Source organism: Cupressus sempervirens, chromosome 11 (assembly GCF_028749045.1).
Source record: "Cupressus sempervirens isolate cs-2001-9-10 chromosome 11, ASM2874904v1, whole genome shotgun sequence".
Lineage (NCBI taxonomy): Eukaryota > Viridiplantae > Streptophyta > Pinopsida > Cupressales > Cupressaceae > Cupressus > Cupressus sempervirens.
In genome coordinates this window covers 224,491,123-224,506,365 of record NC_143128.1, presented here as the reverse complement: position 1 = coordinate 224,506,365, position 15,243 = coordinate 224,491,123, and the positions used below count along the sequence as shown (strand labels likewise).

The 15,243-nt window shown below is 39.7% G+C and overlaps 2 protein-coding genes across 3 annotated transcripts in view; one reads left to right on the top strand and one right to left on the bottom strand.

The window, feature by feature from the left end:
• CCC1 (cation-chloride co-transporter 1) overlaps window positions 1-15,243 on the bottom strand; it is a 108,769-nt gene that overhangs the window by 71,169 nt on the left and 22,357 nt on the right. The window lies entirely within an intron of this gene.
• Window positions 17-2,610, top strand: LOC149528972 (uncharacterized). The gene is made up of 5 exons (XM_089811136.1): window positions 17-443; window positions 541-764; window positions 875-1,062; window positions 1,159-1,486; window positions 2,448-2,610. Exons 1-5 carry the CDS (start codon window positions 216-218, stop codon window positions 2,608-2,610), a joined length of 1,131 nt encoding a protein of 376 aa, XP_089667262.1. The 5' UTR covers window positions 17-215.

Below are 15,243 nucleotides of genomic sequence, written 5' to 3'. Positions count from 1 at the left end.
ATGGAAAGTTTGTTACTGATTATTGATTTTTTGCTAATCTTTTAAGTAGAATCCTCCAAGAGAGGCATCCCACACTTTTTTGGTCACCTTGTGCAGCACATGTCCTTGACCTTCTTTTGGAGGACATAGGAAAACTTGATTGGGTGAGTCCAGTTGTGGAAGATGCTAGGCGAGTCACGAAATATATCTATAATCACCCATGGGTTCTCAGTTTGATGAGAAAAGCCACTAAAGGCAAAGATTTGATGAGACCTGCTATGACAAGGTTTGCAGCGGTCTTCTTAACGTTGCAAAGTATTCTTGACCACATATTGGCTTTGAAGCAAATGTTTGTGTGTGCTGATTGGGTTGCTTCACCTTACTCAAAGAAGCCCGAAGGAGAAGCTGTGGCACGAATAGTCTTTGATGATAGCTTTTTTGCAAAGGCTAAGGAGATTGTGGAGGTAACTTCATTATATTTTTAGTTTATTCAAGTTTCATTTTCAATTCATAACTTACTATGTTATTAACTAATTTGTATTTTTCAAATTTCAAATGTAGATGTCTCTGCCCCTGGTTCTAGTCTTGCGCACATGTGATGGGCAGCAATCCCCAATGGGAGGTCTTTATGAGGCCATGGATAGGGCGAAAGAGGCTGTTAGAAGTTACTATCACGGGGACAGTCTCAGATTTGACCCCATTTGGGAAATAATTGATAGGAGGTGGAACAATATGCTCCACCAACCTATTCATGCAGCAGGCTACTTCCTCAATCCCAAATTCAGGTACTATGATAATTGATTGTCCTTGAAGTTGGGATTTTAATAAGTCTCTATTTTACTTTACTTTTTAAGGTTGTCTAGTAAGACTTGATATCATTTTCTATTTGTTTTAGGGCTGATGATTCCTACTCATATCCTAATGGAGAGGTCATGGAAGGTCTCTCTAAATGCATTGAGAGAATGATATCAAGTGAAGAGGAGAGAAACCTTATTGTGACCGAACAACAAATCTATGTGGAATCAAGGGGTCCTTTGTTCTCTTCTATGCTAGCAAAGAGAGCAAGATCTACTCAAGCACCAGGTAAAGCGTCAAACTTTAAAACTTTTGCTAATTGATAAGTTGTGCTTCTGATTTTGTTTTTTATTGCTTTATAACTTTTTAAATTTTGTTTTGCAGATGCTTGGTGGGCAAGTTGGGGTGGCAATACCCCCAATTTAAGGAAATTTGCTCTCAGAGTCCTATCCCAACCTTGTAGCTCATCCCATTGTGAGCGCAATTGGAGCTTATTTGAGTCCATCCATACAAAGAAAAGAAACAGAATGACTCAAAAACGGCTTAATGACCTTGTTTATGTGCACTATAATCTTAAGTTGCGCATAAAAAAGTCACAACTCTTAGAACTACCTGGTCCGCTTGATCTAGATGAGATAGATCCTTATTCTGATTGGACAGCACAGGAGCCAAGTCCATTTTTTACACCAAATGAGATCGCTGATTTGGAGAGGCAGGTCATGGAGGGGGAGGTTGACACTGATTTTCAGTTCACTATGGATGACATTGAGGATGAGGACGAGGATGATGATGATTCAAGCGAGGATCAGACATTACCATTAGGAGGAGATGCATCCTCTTCTAGGACGCCGAGCCAGTCAGTAGGGACGTCGAGCGAGGGGGCACAGCCACAGAGTTCACAGTCACGCAGCTCACGCCCTATCCCAGTGCGGGGCACTTCTTCTAGGACTAGACCCCCTCGCTTTCCTGCTAGTGCAAGTGGAAAGAGGAAGATGTGATTGGCATTGTCACATTGTATTGATGTATTTAGACTTTTAGTATTTACTTCTAGTTTGACAGATTGAAACTATTTAGTAATTTACTATTTTGCTTCCTACCATGAGCATTTTGCATGAGAATGCAATTTTGTACGCATTATGCATTTATATATATCTAAACTTTGTTTCTTTCTTTTGTATTGTCTTTAATTAACTTATTAAATGCATCTTCTCATTAAATTTTGCAAAATAAATGTATTTTTAATTAAATTTCAGTGGTTTTTTAGGTTCCCGATTTTTTCCCGAGTTTTTTTTTTAAATCGCCGAGTTTTTCCCGATTAAACTTTTGGGGGGCTTGGCGAGTTTTTGCATTTGGCGAGTTTTCCAACTATGTATGGAACCCTAATGCTTTGCTCGAATGTACGATGTCACTCTCTAACTGAGATGTCGACACTACATCATTTTGAATCACAACTAGAACTCACTTCTATTCCTTTTAAACTCTTCGTAACTTATTTCAAATTAGAATATGTTAAACATAGTGTTATTTAACTTTTTTTTTAATAATAAAAAAATCCATGTGTTTTTGACCCGATATTTTGTGCATGACATTTTGGTATCAGAGTGTCAGTTTCAACACTAGGAACCTAAACCCATTATATTTTAAACTTATTCAAAAATTTAGCTATTGTGTAGGATGCCTCCAATCACACAAAATGTCAGACAAAACAAAGGTCGTAGAGCTGCAAGTGTTGGGGCAGAACAGGAGGATGGACCACCACCTCCACCACCACCACCACAGAACCCTAATCACAATATTTTGGATGCCCTCCAAATCCTGATTGGAACAGTCCAATAGAGGCTACCACCCATAGTACAGCCCGAGCAACAGATTCCCAAAAGGGGAAGCATAGGTACCCAGAGGAGGCAAGGCAAATGAAAGAGAGAGGAGTAGGAGTCCCCCACCGAAGCAGGTTAAGGGACAGGGGGATCACGAGGGTGAGTTGGTGCATCAATTAGAGCCACCACCCAATAGACCTCCTAGATATGTAGGAGATGAGATCAGGCAATTGATATAACTCCAACTCCCATTGTTTCTAAGTTCCACAAAAGGGGCAGTACCGAGGACGTTACAAAGTCTACAGTGGTGCTTTGGATTACGTCCTTATGGGAGTAATCTAAAGGCACGACTAGCAGTCCATTCGCTACGAGAGAATGCTTTTAAGTGGTAGCAACAAGAAGAATCTATAGGAGTGAGGATTGACACCCTCACATGGGAGACATTTTTGGCCAAATTTCGAGAGAGGTGTCTTTCTAAGCACTTTAAACAGAAGCAAATAGAGCAGAGAGGTCTCACAGTAGCCCAATTTGAGAGCCAGTTTCTCGAGCTCCTTCCTTTTGTTGAATACATGAAGGATGAGAAACTGCGGATCCACTATTTCATCATGGGCCTTAATTTCTCTCTCCAGGGTATAGTCCGCTTGGCTTTCCCTACTACTTTCAAACGGGTAGTTGAGATAGCACTAGTTGCTAAGGATACTCAAGGTAGATAGGAGTCTCGGGATCAATCTCAAAATTGAAATTCTACTCGGCAGTCAGGTTGGCAGAAGCCCCTTTGGAAAGGGAATCAAACCTACTCAACAGGGTCCTCTAAGGGCCAACACTCCCAGCAGCAGAAACCATAACAGGACTCTAGGCAAAAACCATCACAGGGGTATCAAGCCTCTAAGCCCAAGCAGTGGCAATCACAGGGTCCTAAACAGGATCAGAAGGCACAAGCCCCACAGTCACAGCCAGCGAGGACTCAGCAGTCCTCTAGGGGTGGTTACAGTGGATCTAATAGGTCTGGAGGTCCACAGCAATCTAGATCACAGGGTGTACAAGCTTATACCTGGGGACCATGCTACACTTGTGGTGGCATGGGTCACCTAGCTAGAGAGTGTCTGCAGGGACAATTAGCCGGTGGTCAGAGAGGGGCTACCTTAGAGCCTACAGTTGGTGATATGGGTAGATCCCATAAAGTGTTTGTAACGGTTGATAACCACTAGGCTAAGCATCAAGCCACAATTATCGAGGCAACAGGTATAATACAAGGTAGTATGGTTGTTATTTTATTTGTATCTATAGTGAAGTGTTGCGGGCTAGTGCCAGTTAGACAGGATGTCAGTAGGGAAGTACAGTTAGCCTCAAGAGCCAGGGTGTGTGTAAGTTCCATGGTACAGAATTGTCAACTTCAGATTGGAGACATGACCATGATGTCTGATCTACGCATTACCCCTCTAGGTTCATATGATGTTGTCCTTGGCATGGATTGGCTTTATGCCCACAGCGCCAAGATGGATTGTTGACAAAAGAAGGTAGAGTGTGTGGATGAAGATGGGATTTCTAGAGTGATCTTCAGAGTGAAGAGACCAGTATCTTTTCGTATGATTTCTACTATGCAACTTAGACGGTGCATGCGATAAGGATGCCAATTTTTTTCTATCGCCATTACTGACAAAGGAGGATTTAGAGGGAGAGTCATCCCTCGATGATTTTCCTATTCTATAGCAGTTTGCAGATGTATTTCCTCCAGAGTTCCCTGGTATGCCTCGACCAAGAGCAGTGGATTTTCACATAGATCTTGTGCCAAGAGTCGAGCCAATATTGAGAGCACCATATAGGATGACCACTCATGAGTTTGGTGAGCTAAAGACCCAATTCGAGGAACTCTCAGAGAAAGGGCATATTCGACCTAGTGTGTCACCTTGGGGTGCACCAGTGCTCTTCGTAAAGAAGGATGGATCACTTAGGTTGTGCATTATTTATCGGTAGTTGAACAAAGTAACCATTAAGAACCGATACCCACTTCCCACGATTGATGATCTCTTCAATCAGTTACAGGGTGCCCGAGTATTCTTGAAGATAGATCTGAAGTCAGGTTATCATCAATTGAGGATTGTGGATAGTGATATCCACAAGACTACATTCCGTACAAAGTATGTTACTACGAGTTCACTGTGGTACCATTTGGCCTAATGAATGCTCCAGCTGTATTCATGAGCCTCATGAATGAAGTATTTCGTACCTTTTTGGATAAGTTTGTAGTTGTATTCCTGGATGATATTTTGATATATTCTCATGATGAGAAGGAGCATGAGGAGCACTTGAGACAAGTGTTACAGAAGTTGAGAGAAAACCAGTTGTATGGCAGCCTGTCGAAGTGTGCATTCTATAGACCTAAGATACATTATTCGGGTCATCTTATAGCAGGTGATGAAGTCTCAATAGATCCATCGAGGATTAGGGCCATCATGGGTTGACCAGCACCCACTAGTGTCACAGAGGTGAGGAGTTTTATGGGACTAGCAGGATACTACAGACGCTTCATTGCGAGATTCTCTAGATTAGCACAGTCGATCACATCTCTTCAAAGAAAGGGAAGAAGTATGAATGGACAGAGAAGTGTGAGAGCTTTCCAAGAGCTCAAGAGAGCCCTCACGAGTGCACCGATCCTTGCAGTGCCAGATCCTTCTATAGATTTTGTGGTGTGCACGAATGCATCTTTGAATGGTATAGGAGCAATCCTTATGTAGGATGGGCGACCTATTTGCTACAAGTCTAGGAAGTTGAAGACTCATGAACTTAATTACCCTATTCACGACCTAGAGCTTGCACTAGTTGTACATGCTTTAGTGAGGTAGCGACACTTCCTTCTAAGTCATAGATTCGAGCTTCATTCCGACCATCAAAGCTTGCAGTACATATTTACACAACCAAACCTTAATGCTAGGCAAAGAAGGTGGATGGAGTTTCTTTATGAATACAATATTGATGTTCATTACATCAAGGGAAAGGAGAATGTGGTTGTAGATGCCTTAAGTAAAAGGCGTCATGAGCTTTCATCTGTGACTACTTGCACAGATTTGAGAGAGCGTATCCTACATCATTTGTCTAAAGATGAGTTTTATGCAAAAGTTAGTCAGTTGGTGCGTTCTCAGAGACCCTTAGAAGGAAAGTAATCAGAGTATTCATTGGAATCCAATGGACTTTTGCGTCATAGAGGACGTATCTATGTACCTTCCATTAGGGGTTTGTGCGAGCTCATTGTACTTGAGGCCCATAAAGCACCTTATGTAGCACAACCTGATGTTAAGAAGTTGCATATAGATCTAAAGCAGTTATATCATTGGCCAGGCATGAGAGTGCAAATTGTTGGCACTGTTGCGAGATGCCTCAAGTGTCAGAGGGTGAAGGCAAAACACCGTCATCCCGGTGGGCTTCTTTAGCCTCATGAGATTCCAGAGTGGAAGTGGGATACCATTTCTATGGATTTTATTGTTGGTCTCCCCATGTCTTCATGCTGCCATGATGCTACTTTGGTGACAGTTGACACTTTGACCAAGGTTGTCCACTTCTCACCTGTGCATACTACTTTCACAGCACGAGACAAAGCTTAGGTGTTTATGCGAGATATTGTAAAGCTTCATGGCATTCCCTGTAAGATCATCTCAGATAGAGACTCACTGTTCACATCATCCTTTTGGAGAGAGCTACAGGCAACATTGGGTACTATGCTCAATTTTAGTATAGCGCACCATCCTCAGATAGACGGTCAAACTGAGAGAGTGAACCAGGTGTTGGAGGATATGTTGCACATGAATGTGATGGACCATCGTGTCAAATGGGAGGAATACTTACATCTTGTCAAGTTTTCCTATAACAATGGGCACCATTCCTCTATAGGTATGCCACCTTATCAAGCCTCGTATGGAAGACCTTGCAAAACACCCTTGAGTTGGGACAAGATCGAGGATAGAGCATCTATTGGTCCTCAAATAGTCAGAGAGATGGAGCAGCAGGTGACTTTGATTAGCCAATGCCTTAGAGAGGCCCAAGTTAGGTAGAAGAAGTATGATGATGCTAAGAGGATTGATCGATAATATAGAGTCGAAGACAGAGTTTGCTTGAGAATGCGATTGCACAGGAGTCCAATTCGATTCGGAAAGGGAATATGGAACCATAGCAAACCTAGAGTGTCTTATGTGTCTTATTTAAACATATCAATTCAATTTTAAGGAACTATGGAACCCTAATGCTTTGCTCGAATATATGATGTCACTCTCGAATTGAGATGTCAACTCTGCATCATTTTGAATCACAATTGGAACTCACTTCTATTCCTTTTAAACTCTCAGTAACTTATTTGAAATTAGTATGTGTTAAACATGGTGTTATTTAACCTTTTTTTAATATATAAAAATCCGTGCGTTTTTGCCCCGATATTTTGGGCATGACACTAACACTATTATTCAAGATAAAATGTTTCTCATGTAAGGAACTATGTTGATCATTATTACAAATAAAAGATTGTCACATTATCCAAATGAGAAATAAAAATCATATATATCTATATTCAAATTATTAATAAAATTCCATTATAATATTATTGAATGGATTTCATATCTAATGACAACATTGTCCTAATAAATATATACGCATCATACCTTACATTATAATAATTCAATATAAATACACTTTTTTATATTATAACAATACATTGATATTTACTACATTTTATCATACCTTGTACCTATCGTGTGGGTCCATGCTTTCCTAGGCTTCTGCTCGAGTTCCACGTCACCATTATATCCCTTATCTGTTGACTATGGTGGACCCCTTCGATTGGTGTAGTCTACCATTTTCTTATCATACCATTTATTCACTACTCCCCCCATTTTATGATTCTTGACATGGATAGTTATATTTGGATAAATCTTATGGGGCATACCCGATCCTTGAATTTCATTGTTTCCTATGCAAGCATGTGGTGTCGTCCTTTCTTAGGTGGTGGGTGAGTTTAGGATTGTTCCTTCCGTCTCCTTTTATATTCCTTCCACGTGACTAGAAAATAGTGAATGAAGTTGGTGCAATTATCTTTCATTGATTCCTTGTTCTTCTCCTATGAATGTACAGATCGTGATTGTCATTTCTTCCCTTGATCGTACTAGTTTGTCACCAATTCTTATTACTAACAACTCTTCTTAGTGCCATTGTGTTTTCCCAGTAGCTTGGGCTCTTTTGTAGTTGTCACTTACTATTTAAGGTGTGTATGTGTACCTTTTATCTTGCCCCTTTAATTTCCGCCGATTACTTTACTGGTTCAATTACCTCAAAGGTTTGTTTCTTCTCGCTGACGCTTTACCTGCTTGGGATTCCTTCACGTGGCAAGTATTTGATTCTAAACTATCTTTGCAAACTGTGCACACTCTTTAATTTAGATTTGCGCATTACATCTCATCATAAATATTTCATATTCTCACATCGGCAGACGTATGTATTGATGGTTTAAGGTTTTGCTATATTATCTTACATCATGGTCACTCATGCATGTCCTTAAACACATAGATTAAATAGATGATGTGATTCTTATTACATTTGTTGGTAAAATGGTCTAATCTGACATTAAGTCTTCACCATGCACGTGCCAATGTCATCAATCCTTAAGTAGATTCAATAGAGATATCGAACTATGTAGATATTAACTGATGAGTACGTATGTCTATTATGTTGTCTCACAATGATCTTCATTTCTGACACTGATATAGTTCTTCACCAATCATGCCCTTATTCTAATTTCATGTCTGATATTTCTATCTAGACCTACTATTATATCGTTGCTTTCTTGCAGATTACCAATTAGAGTTGACTTTTATTTCTGTTTGATCAGGACTGAATACCGAATACAAATAAATACTTCTCAAATAAAAATGTTAGATACTTGCTTCAGTTATCACTGACTTGGACATTTGTAATTTACTAAGTAATCAAATGAGTGTTGTCTCCTTATTATTTAGTCCATGGTTCATTGATGCATTTGCAGCATGCTATGATACCATGTTTAATTTCTAGGATCGTTTCTGCAAATGAAGAGAAAGTTCTGGAATAGATTGAGGATACAATGCATGTTAACCTTGATTGGGGAATTTATAAATAATCCCCTTTCAGGACAGCCCTAGGTGGGCTTTTTGTGGTCATATGGAATTTCAGTTCATAAGAAGATATTCAAGAGAAAGGGACAATCAGTCAAACTTGGACCAAGTCTAAGAAGGCCAAGGCATTGCTCATTGTAAACTTAGTGAGCAATTTTTCAACATCAAATCTTCATCTACAAGGACATTTGCAAATCATTGTCAATTCAATTATAAATGTGGAATCTCAAATACAAATTTATGTATAGACTCAAACTTCAAATGTTTAAAAATTTCATAATAACCCAGACCTACAAGAATGGCAATGGAGTGGTGAATGTGCTATTGAAATGGGCAGTTGCATTAAAAAATAATGATTGTGATGAAGTTTGATATGACTTTCAAAAGGTTCCCATTGATGATGAGTGGGTATGTCCCATAGCCAAGTGCTAATTTGGCCAAGGTGTTAAATTTGGTGAGTGCATTGTGAGTGCATTATGAGAATTGAAGCATATGAATGGTACTCATCAGAGAACGCAAAGGCAACGGTGATTACTTCTCATTTTTATTGCAAAAACAACTGGTGGGTGAGTGACTAGCAAAGGCAATGGAGATGAATGTTAGCTCGAGAACAAAGAAGCAGCAAATGGCTTTCTTTGGGAAATTTTCAAATGATAAACTACAACACATCTTTTCCATCGAGGACCCCATGTTTCCACAAATTGTCAAAATGTTTTTGGGAGATGCGTTTATGGCTGGAAAGTATTATTAAAATAATATTGTTAAATTTAGTATAATGGACAACAATGTTTGTTAGCATTTAGAAACTTTCTTCGTTTCTTTTAGTTTTTGAGAGTGCATCCCTGATGTCGTGGCCGTTGGTGGTGATGGGATTGTCGCTAGGCAAGCTCGCAACTTGTGCATGCACCTATTGTGTTCTAAGTTACAAGTCTCAATCTGCCACCAACTTCCGCTCCATCCTCTAGTAACTTCTTCTCCTTAGAATCCACTTCCTCCATCGAACTTTCCAAACGTGACTCCAACACAACCTTATCTGCCCTGTCCTCCTCCTGCAGAGCCAAAAAAGTATCTCTCTGACTGCATAACTGCCCTCTTTGCAGCCCATGCCTCCCTATCTCGAATCATCTCTCCCTTCACCATCGACAACTCAATTGCCAACTACATCCTAGTTTACTCATGTGTGTCCAAGACATGCTCTAAGCATTGTAACATGTAGCAGCCTTCCCTGAAGGCCTACTCAATCTCCTTGACCAACACAACCACTCAAGTCTCTCTTAGTCTCTCCCAAAGTGCCCAGTCCTCCATCATGGCAAGGGACTCCGTCGTAGACAACCCCCTAGACTCAGAGAAAACTCTGAACTCCTATGTGCATCCCACTCGTACAAATGTCAAGAGCCTCTCTAACTCCTCTATCACCTCCTCCTGAGCACATAATTGAGCAAAAGCTATCACCCTCCTCGCTCATGCGGCCATCTCATGCAAGTACTGCTCTCAGTTGCCCTCTATAGACTTCATCCTACTAGGCTCCTGTGTGAGGCCCTGCACCACACTCACTATCATAGGCATTTCCTAAGTAGACTGAGAGACTAACTCCAATAAAGTCTTTGGCTGTTTGGTGGGCTCAAAGTTTATCTGCTCCAACTCCATGGGCATCAACCGCATTAGTAAACTCTCAACCTCCAAATTGATTATCTCCTAAGTGGCAGGTGGTTACCCTCGTGGAGAGGTGACAATGTCTCCAACTAGCCTCATCATTGCCATATTATATGCACTTAGCCACAAATTTACCTCTATTGTCTCCTCCCCTAGCATCTCACCACCCCTAACATCTTCACTACTCCATGTAGCTCTCTCTCCTTTATCTCTATTTGTCAGGGTTCGCCCCCTTGTGACTCAGCACTTGATAACTCCATCTCAGGTCTACTCATGCTAATGTTTTGTGTTATCGTAGGTAGAGCCATCTCTATCGAAGGTGGTGACAGTGCAGCTAAAACTAACTCCGTCGCCAAAGGTACTAAAACTATCTCTATGGAAAGTGTTGAAACTAACTCAACTGGTGGTACTAATGTCATTGGAGTCATACTCACCAACATACAAATCCGGTCAAATGCTGCAATTGTTGCAGAGGTCGCCACTCCTATCAAGTCTAATGGAGTCAAGTGTGTAGTGTCTAGCAATACAAGTTGGGAAAACAGAACCTAAGTGGATGCAATTATCGGCATCAAGGCAACTATAGCAACTGCTAGCTCAATGGGGTTGTCCTCGGTTACCTGACTGTCCTCCTCTCCTAAGGCACTAAAGCTCTTTGAGGTCTCTTCCCACCCACTATCCACATCCTCTGACTCCAACTCAAATACAACTTGCCTTCGCCACTTCTACCCTAGAAGTACCTTTGACTTGTTGGTGTCCTGCTGATGTCTAAGTGTCTCCAGTGCATAATGGGCAGCTTGTCATGCGTCAAGGGGCCAAGATGCACCTCCAATTGGTCAAGTGAAATCTACATGCTTGTGGCATACAAGAATAGCCCTATGGCATAGTATGGCATGTAAAATGTTTTGTGTTGCAAGGTCATGAACTCGAACATTCTCTCTACCAACAGTGTTGCCCAATCATAAACAGTGCCATTCATAAGTCTTTTCATCAATACTATCTGAGGGAGTGTAATATCAGAGGCGCAGCTAGATCATGTTAGCCTACTCTTCAATACATCCATGATACATTGCTATGCTCTTTCTGCAAAAAAGGACTTCATCCCTCGCCCTTTCGATTCCTTCACCATGGATTCCAACTCTACATGTGTAAGGCCCTGAAATACCAGCTTTATCCAAAACTACTTGGCCTCCCTTGTCATCTTGCATGCCTTGACATCAATCTTTTTCTCATTGCGTCTGAGTATGCTAAACACTCATGTCAACTCCACAGCAATGAATGAAACCTTCAAGTTCCGCCCAAGATATGGAAATGTGCTTGTCCGTCAATAACTGTCAAAGGTGTCGATTATGACTCTAAGCGTGCCCTCATAATCTTTAATACAAAACACAAGCATCTGTATTGCCCATTGTATTTGCGCCCTCTTCAAACTTTGTTTTATCAGGTCATCCTCCAACATGTCTTGCCACCATTTCCTACATTCGAGCCCATTCAAGGGCTCGAATGTCACAGTTTGTACTATGTCTGCATTCCTCAGGGAAGCAACTGTGTGTACTCATGGCCTGATTTTCTTCTTTCCACTGCACTACTCATCCCCACATCCACATTGCCTACCACTTTCACCCTAGAGAGTAACGCATGCAATTTTATCCATGTTGTCGGAACTACTTGTTTATGACTGCAACTTAGCTTTCCAATTCCTTTTGCCTGCTGAATCCATAATCGTTACTTGTCATTTTGTGCAGCAGAAAACGGTTAGGTATGCACACCACCTTGTCCTTGTCCACCCTTTCAGATTGACTCAGCCAATGCGACTCTCCCTGCCTCCCTATGCGAGATTATTCCTCCACCCACTATTGCCTATGGTGATACCCTTATGTTGTTTTGAGCAATGTCATTGGTGGATTGCAAAACAACTTGTTAAATTTCTCTGTTATTGCTGCCCATACAACCTCTTGCGCTCTTCCATTATGGTCTTCAATATATCTACAACGGCTTTTGTTAGATGCCAAATTTTTTATCTTTTAAAATAATATTATAGCCGTTATAATGGTTAGTTAAAACTCTCGAATGTCATGATCTTGTGAAATGGAAGTTATGGTTAATTGTTTTGATTCATGTGAAAATGACTTGTTAGTTGTTCGTTACTATTTTAACTAAAAACGAATGCTTATATCTTAAGATAAACGTTAGTGGTAATGGTGGTTAGTCGTTGTGACACTTATGAGTTGTTGTTTTTAGCTAACTTGATTTAAAAGGAAGGAATATGTTATTATCGTGGAAATATTCTTTTGGCTGCAGGAGCAAATGAAGGGGGGAAGCATTGCTAAACAGGATTTGAATGGGGCACCCAAAAAAAAGGTCCATCAACAAATTATTAGGTATGAGCTCTAACCACCTTGATGAAGGATTTAATGACTAGGCAATACGAAATGTACCTTGGACAATCATGAGCTACCCAGTCAGTTCTTAAAACAAGTAAACAATTAAATAATTATTGGGAGGGGAGATGTTATCTTGTTTTAATTTTGTTGTGGCATTAAGTTATCATCAGTATATGAATCTCTATATTGACACCAAGATATTTTAAGACCTATAATTGCCCCTATATGTATGGCCATACATACGTACATGTGTGTGTATAAATAATATATCGAAAGGAAAAAAAGAGACCCACATGATTTTAAATTACACACGCATATGTATATATACATAGGCCATAGGTGTACGTACAATCATAGCTGACATCAAATAACATGATGCCAATATATAATTATATTGTGTATATATATCAACCTTAAGTAATTATAATTATATGTCTCTCATTAGTTCCATGACGTTGAGATATTGCGTCCTCCATATTGACTATAATCTTCTTTTAAAAATTCATTTAAAGATTTATGAGGATTTATTAATGATTGATGGACAACCATGCTACACGACTCCCTTTCTTGTTACAGAGGGAGTGAGCAGTGTAATATGTGAGCATTCTGCTACCAATGTGAGCTTCCTCTTTCGCGCATCTATTTCATTTCATAATCATAAGAACTCTGAAAACTAATCAAAGAAATATATGTGGCATTGATATATCACCATTTTTGTTGCATTACAGCATCCCAAACTGCAAAATAATTAGCGATTGCTCATAGTTCAAAAAGCAAGTTTGTGACTAAAGCTCTTGGTGACGTCAACGATCACCAACGTGAATATCAATTCTCAGGTCATGCTACCATCCACCATGTTTCACTTTTACATGCATTTAGCCTTTTCTTTCAAACATACCATTGTAAATGAATGATCATACTAATGTCTTGCATTCACGATTCATAGATTAGAAACACTAGTATTATTTAAAGGCCTTGAATGATGAATTAGAGAGCATGGAAGCTACTCTATTTTTCTTTTCATATTCTTTTTGTGCATATCGGGTGATGGATGTCATCCAGAGTGTACAGACCCAATCAATTGTCACTCTTCACTTATATTATTTTTGCTTAGTAATCATAGCCAAATATGTACTGTGAACAACAAATAAGTATACAGCGCTTGTTCTGATATTACTTATGAGATCTAGATTATATAGTGGTATAGTCTATATAGCATGAAGATAAGAACTAGACTCAAGAAGAGAATTCTGATTACTATACTGAAATGCATTGTATTCTTTAAAACCTCCCAAGATACACCCTAGACCAGGAAAGGTCAAGTAGGTGAGGAGAAGTACCCCTGCACGAATAATTTTAAATGTCAGTATGGGAACAAATAAACAATTTAAAACTGTATATGTCGGGTCAGCTCATGATTGTCCAAATGTATAAATATTTCAGTTGCAATGTCGAGCAGTAGGTGATCGGGCTTATACACTGCCCATCTAAATCCTTGGCCAGAGTAGGTAGAGGCATGCTTGTCACATTTGATCACCAAAGGTCTGGGTGCTAGTTGAAAGAGGGGAAGGTTGGTGGAGGATATACAATGCCTTATCTATTGCTTAGCCGACACTCTAACACTTAGATGCTCGGATGGCAGGACCATGATGTCCCAAGCCTAAACCCAGGGTAGGAGGGTCCTTCTCGTAAGAGATTGTGTGGGGATAAGTTAAGGTCCGCGGTTGAGAGGTTAAGCCTATGTCAATGCGTCTCCTCTTCACCAAATGTTGAGGCTTGCACAACACAGTTTCAGATTCTAACAATTGTATGATTGATAAGTAGGAGATAATACACAGCAAGTCAAATTGTGATATTGCTATCACACAGTTAAATCCTGATAGCAATATCACAATTGTATGATTCTTGAACTTGTGCATGTTTCTCATCTTATTTTCGTGTTATTCCTTGAAGTGTAATTAGTGATGATCATCATAGTATCAAATGGTTATGTTAGAAAGTAGTTATGGAAGTTATATTAGTTTCTTTTCATGTAACTAGGAAAAGGATCGTTTCTTAATTGTTGTTTACATTTCTTGTACATTAAAATCAGTTGTTAGCTTTTCTTTTAAAAGAAGTAACAAATATAACTGCCTTATGTCATTTAGTTATGAAGAATGGGTTAATCTCTAGAATTAATCTCTTTTTCCAATATATGAAAAATGGAATGTTACAGCTTTCACAAGTTCTGTTCTCGTTGCGCTTTGCTTTCAATAATATTGTAAAATAATGAATGTGTTATTAAGTAGAGACCATAAATGATCTATATATACAAGTATACACAAGAATGTTTCTATAACGAACAAAGAGAGAGAAATAGAAACGTTCGAAAGAGAGAAAGAGAAAGTTTCCATATTGAACAGAGAGAGAATATGGAAACATAGAAGATGAGTGACCATTAGAAACAGAAGTAAATCTACGGAAAAGAGAGATTTAACTCTAATACCC

What these genes read in the sequence shown, in the direction of transcription:
- LOC149528972 (XM_089811136.1), top strand. Translation starts at nt 216, where the DNA reads ATGAGAAAAGCCACTAAAGGCAAAGATTTGATGAGACCTGCTATGACA. An exon ending in AGGCTAAGGAGATTGTGGAG is followed by an intron (nt 444 to 540) that starts GTAACTTCATTA and finishes TTTCAAATGTAG; the next exon opens with ATGTCTCTGCCCCTGGTTCT. An exon ending in TTCCTCAATCCCAAATTCAG is followed by an intron (nt 765 to 874) that starts GTACTATGATAA and finishes TATTTGTTTTAG; the next exon opens with GGCTGATGATTCCTACTCAT.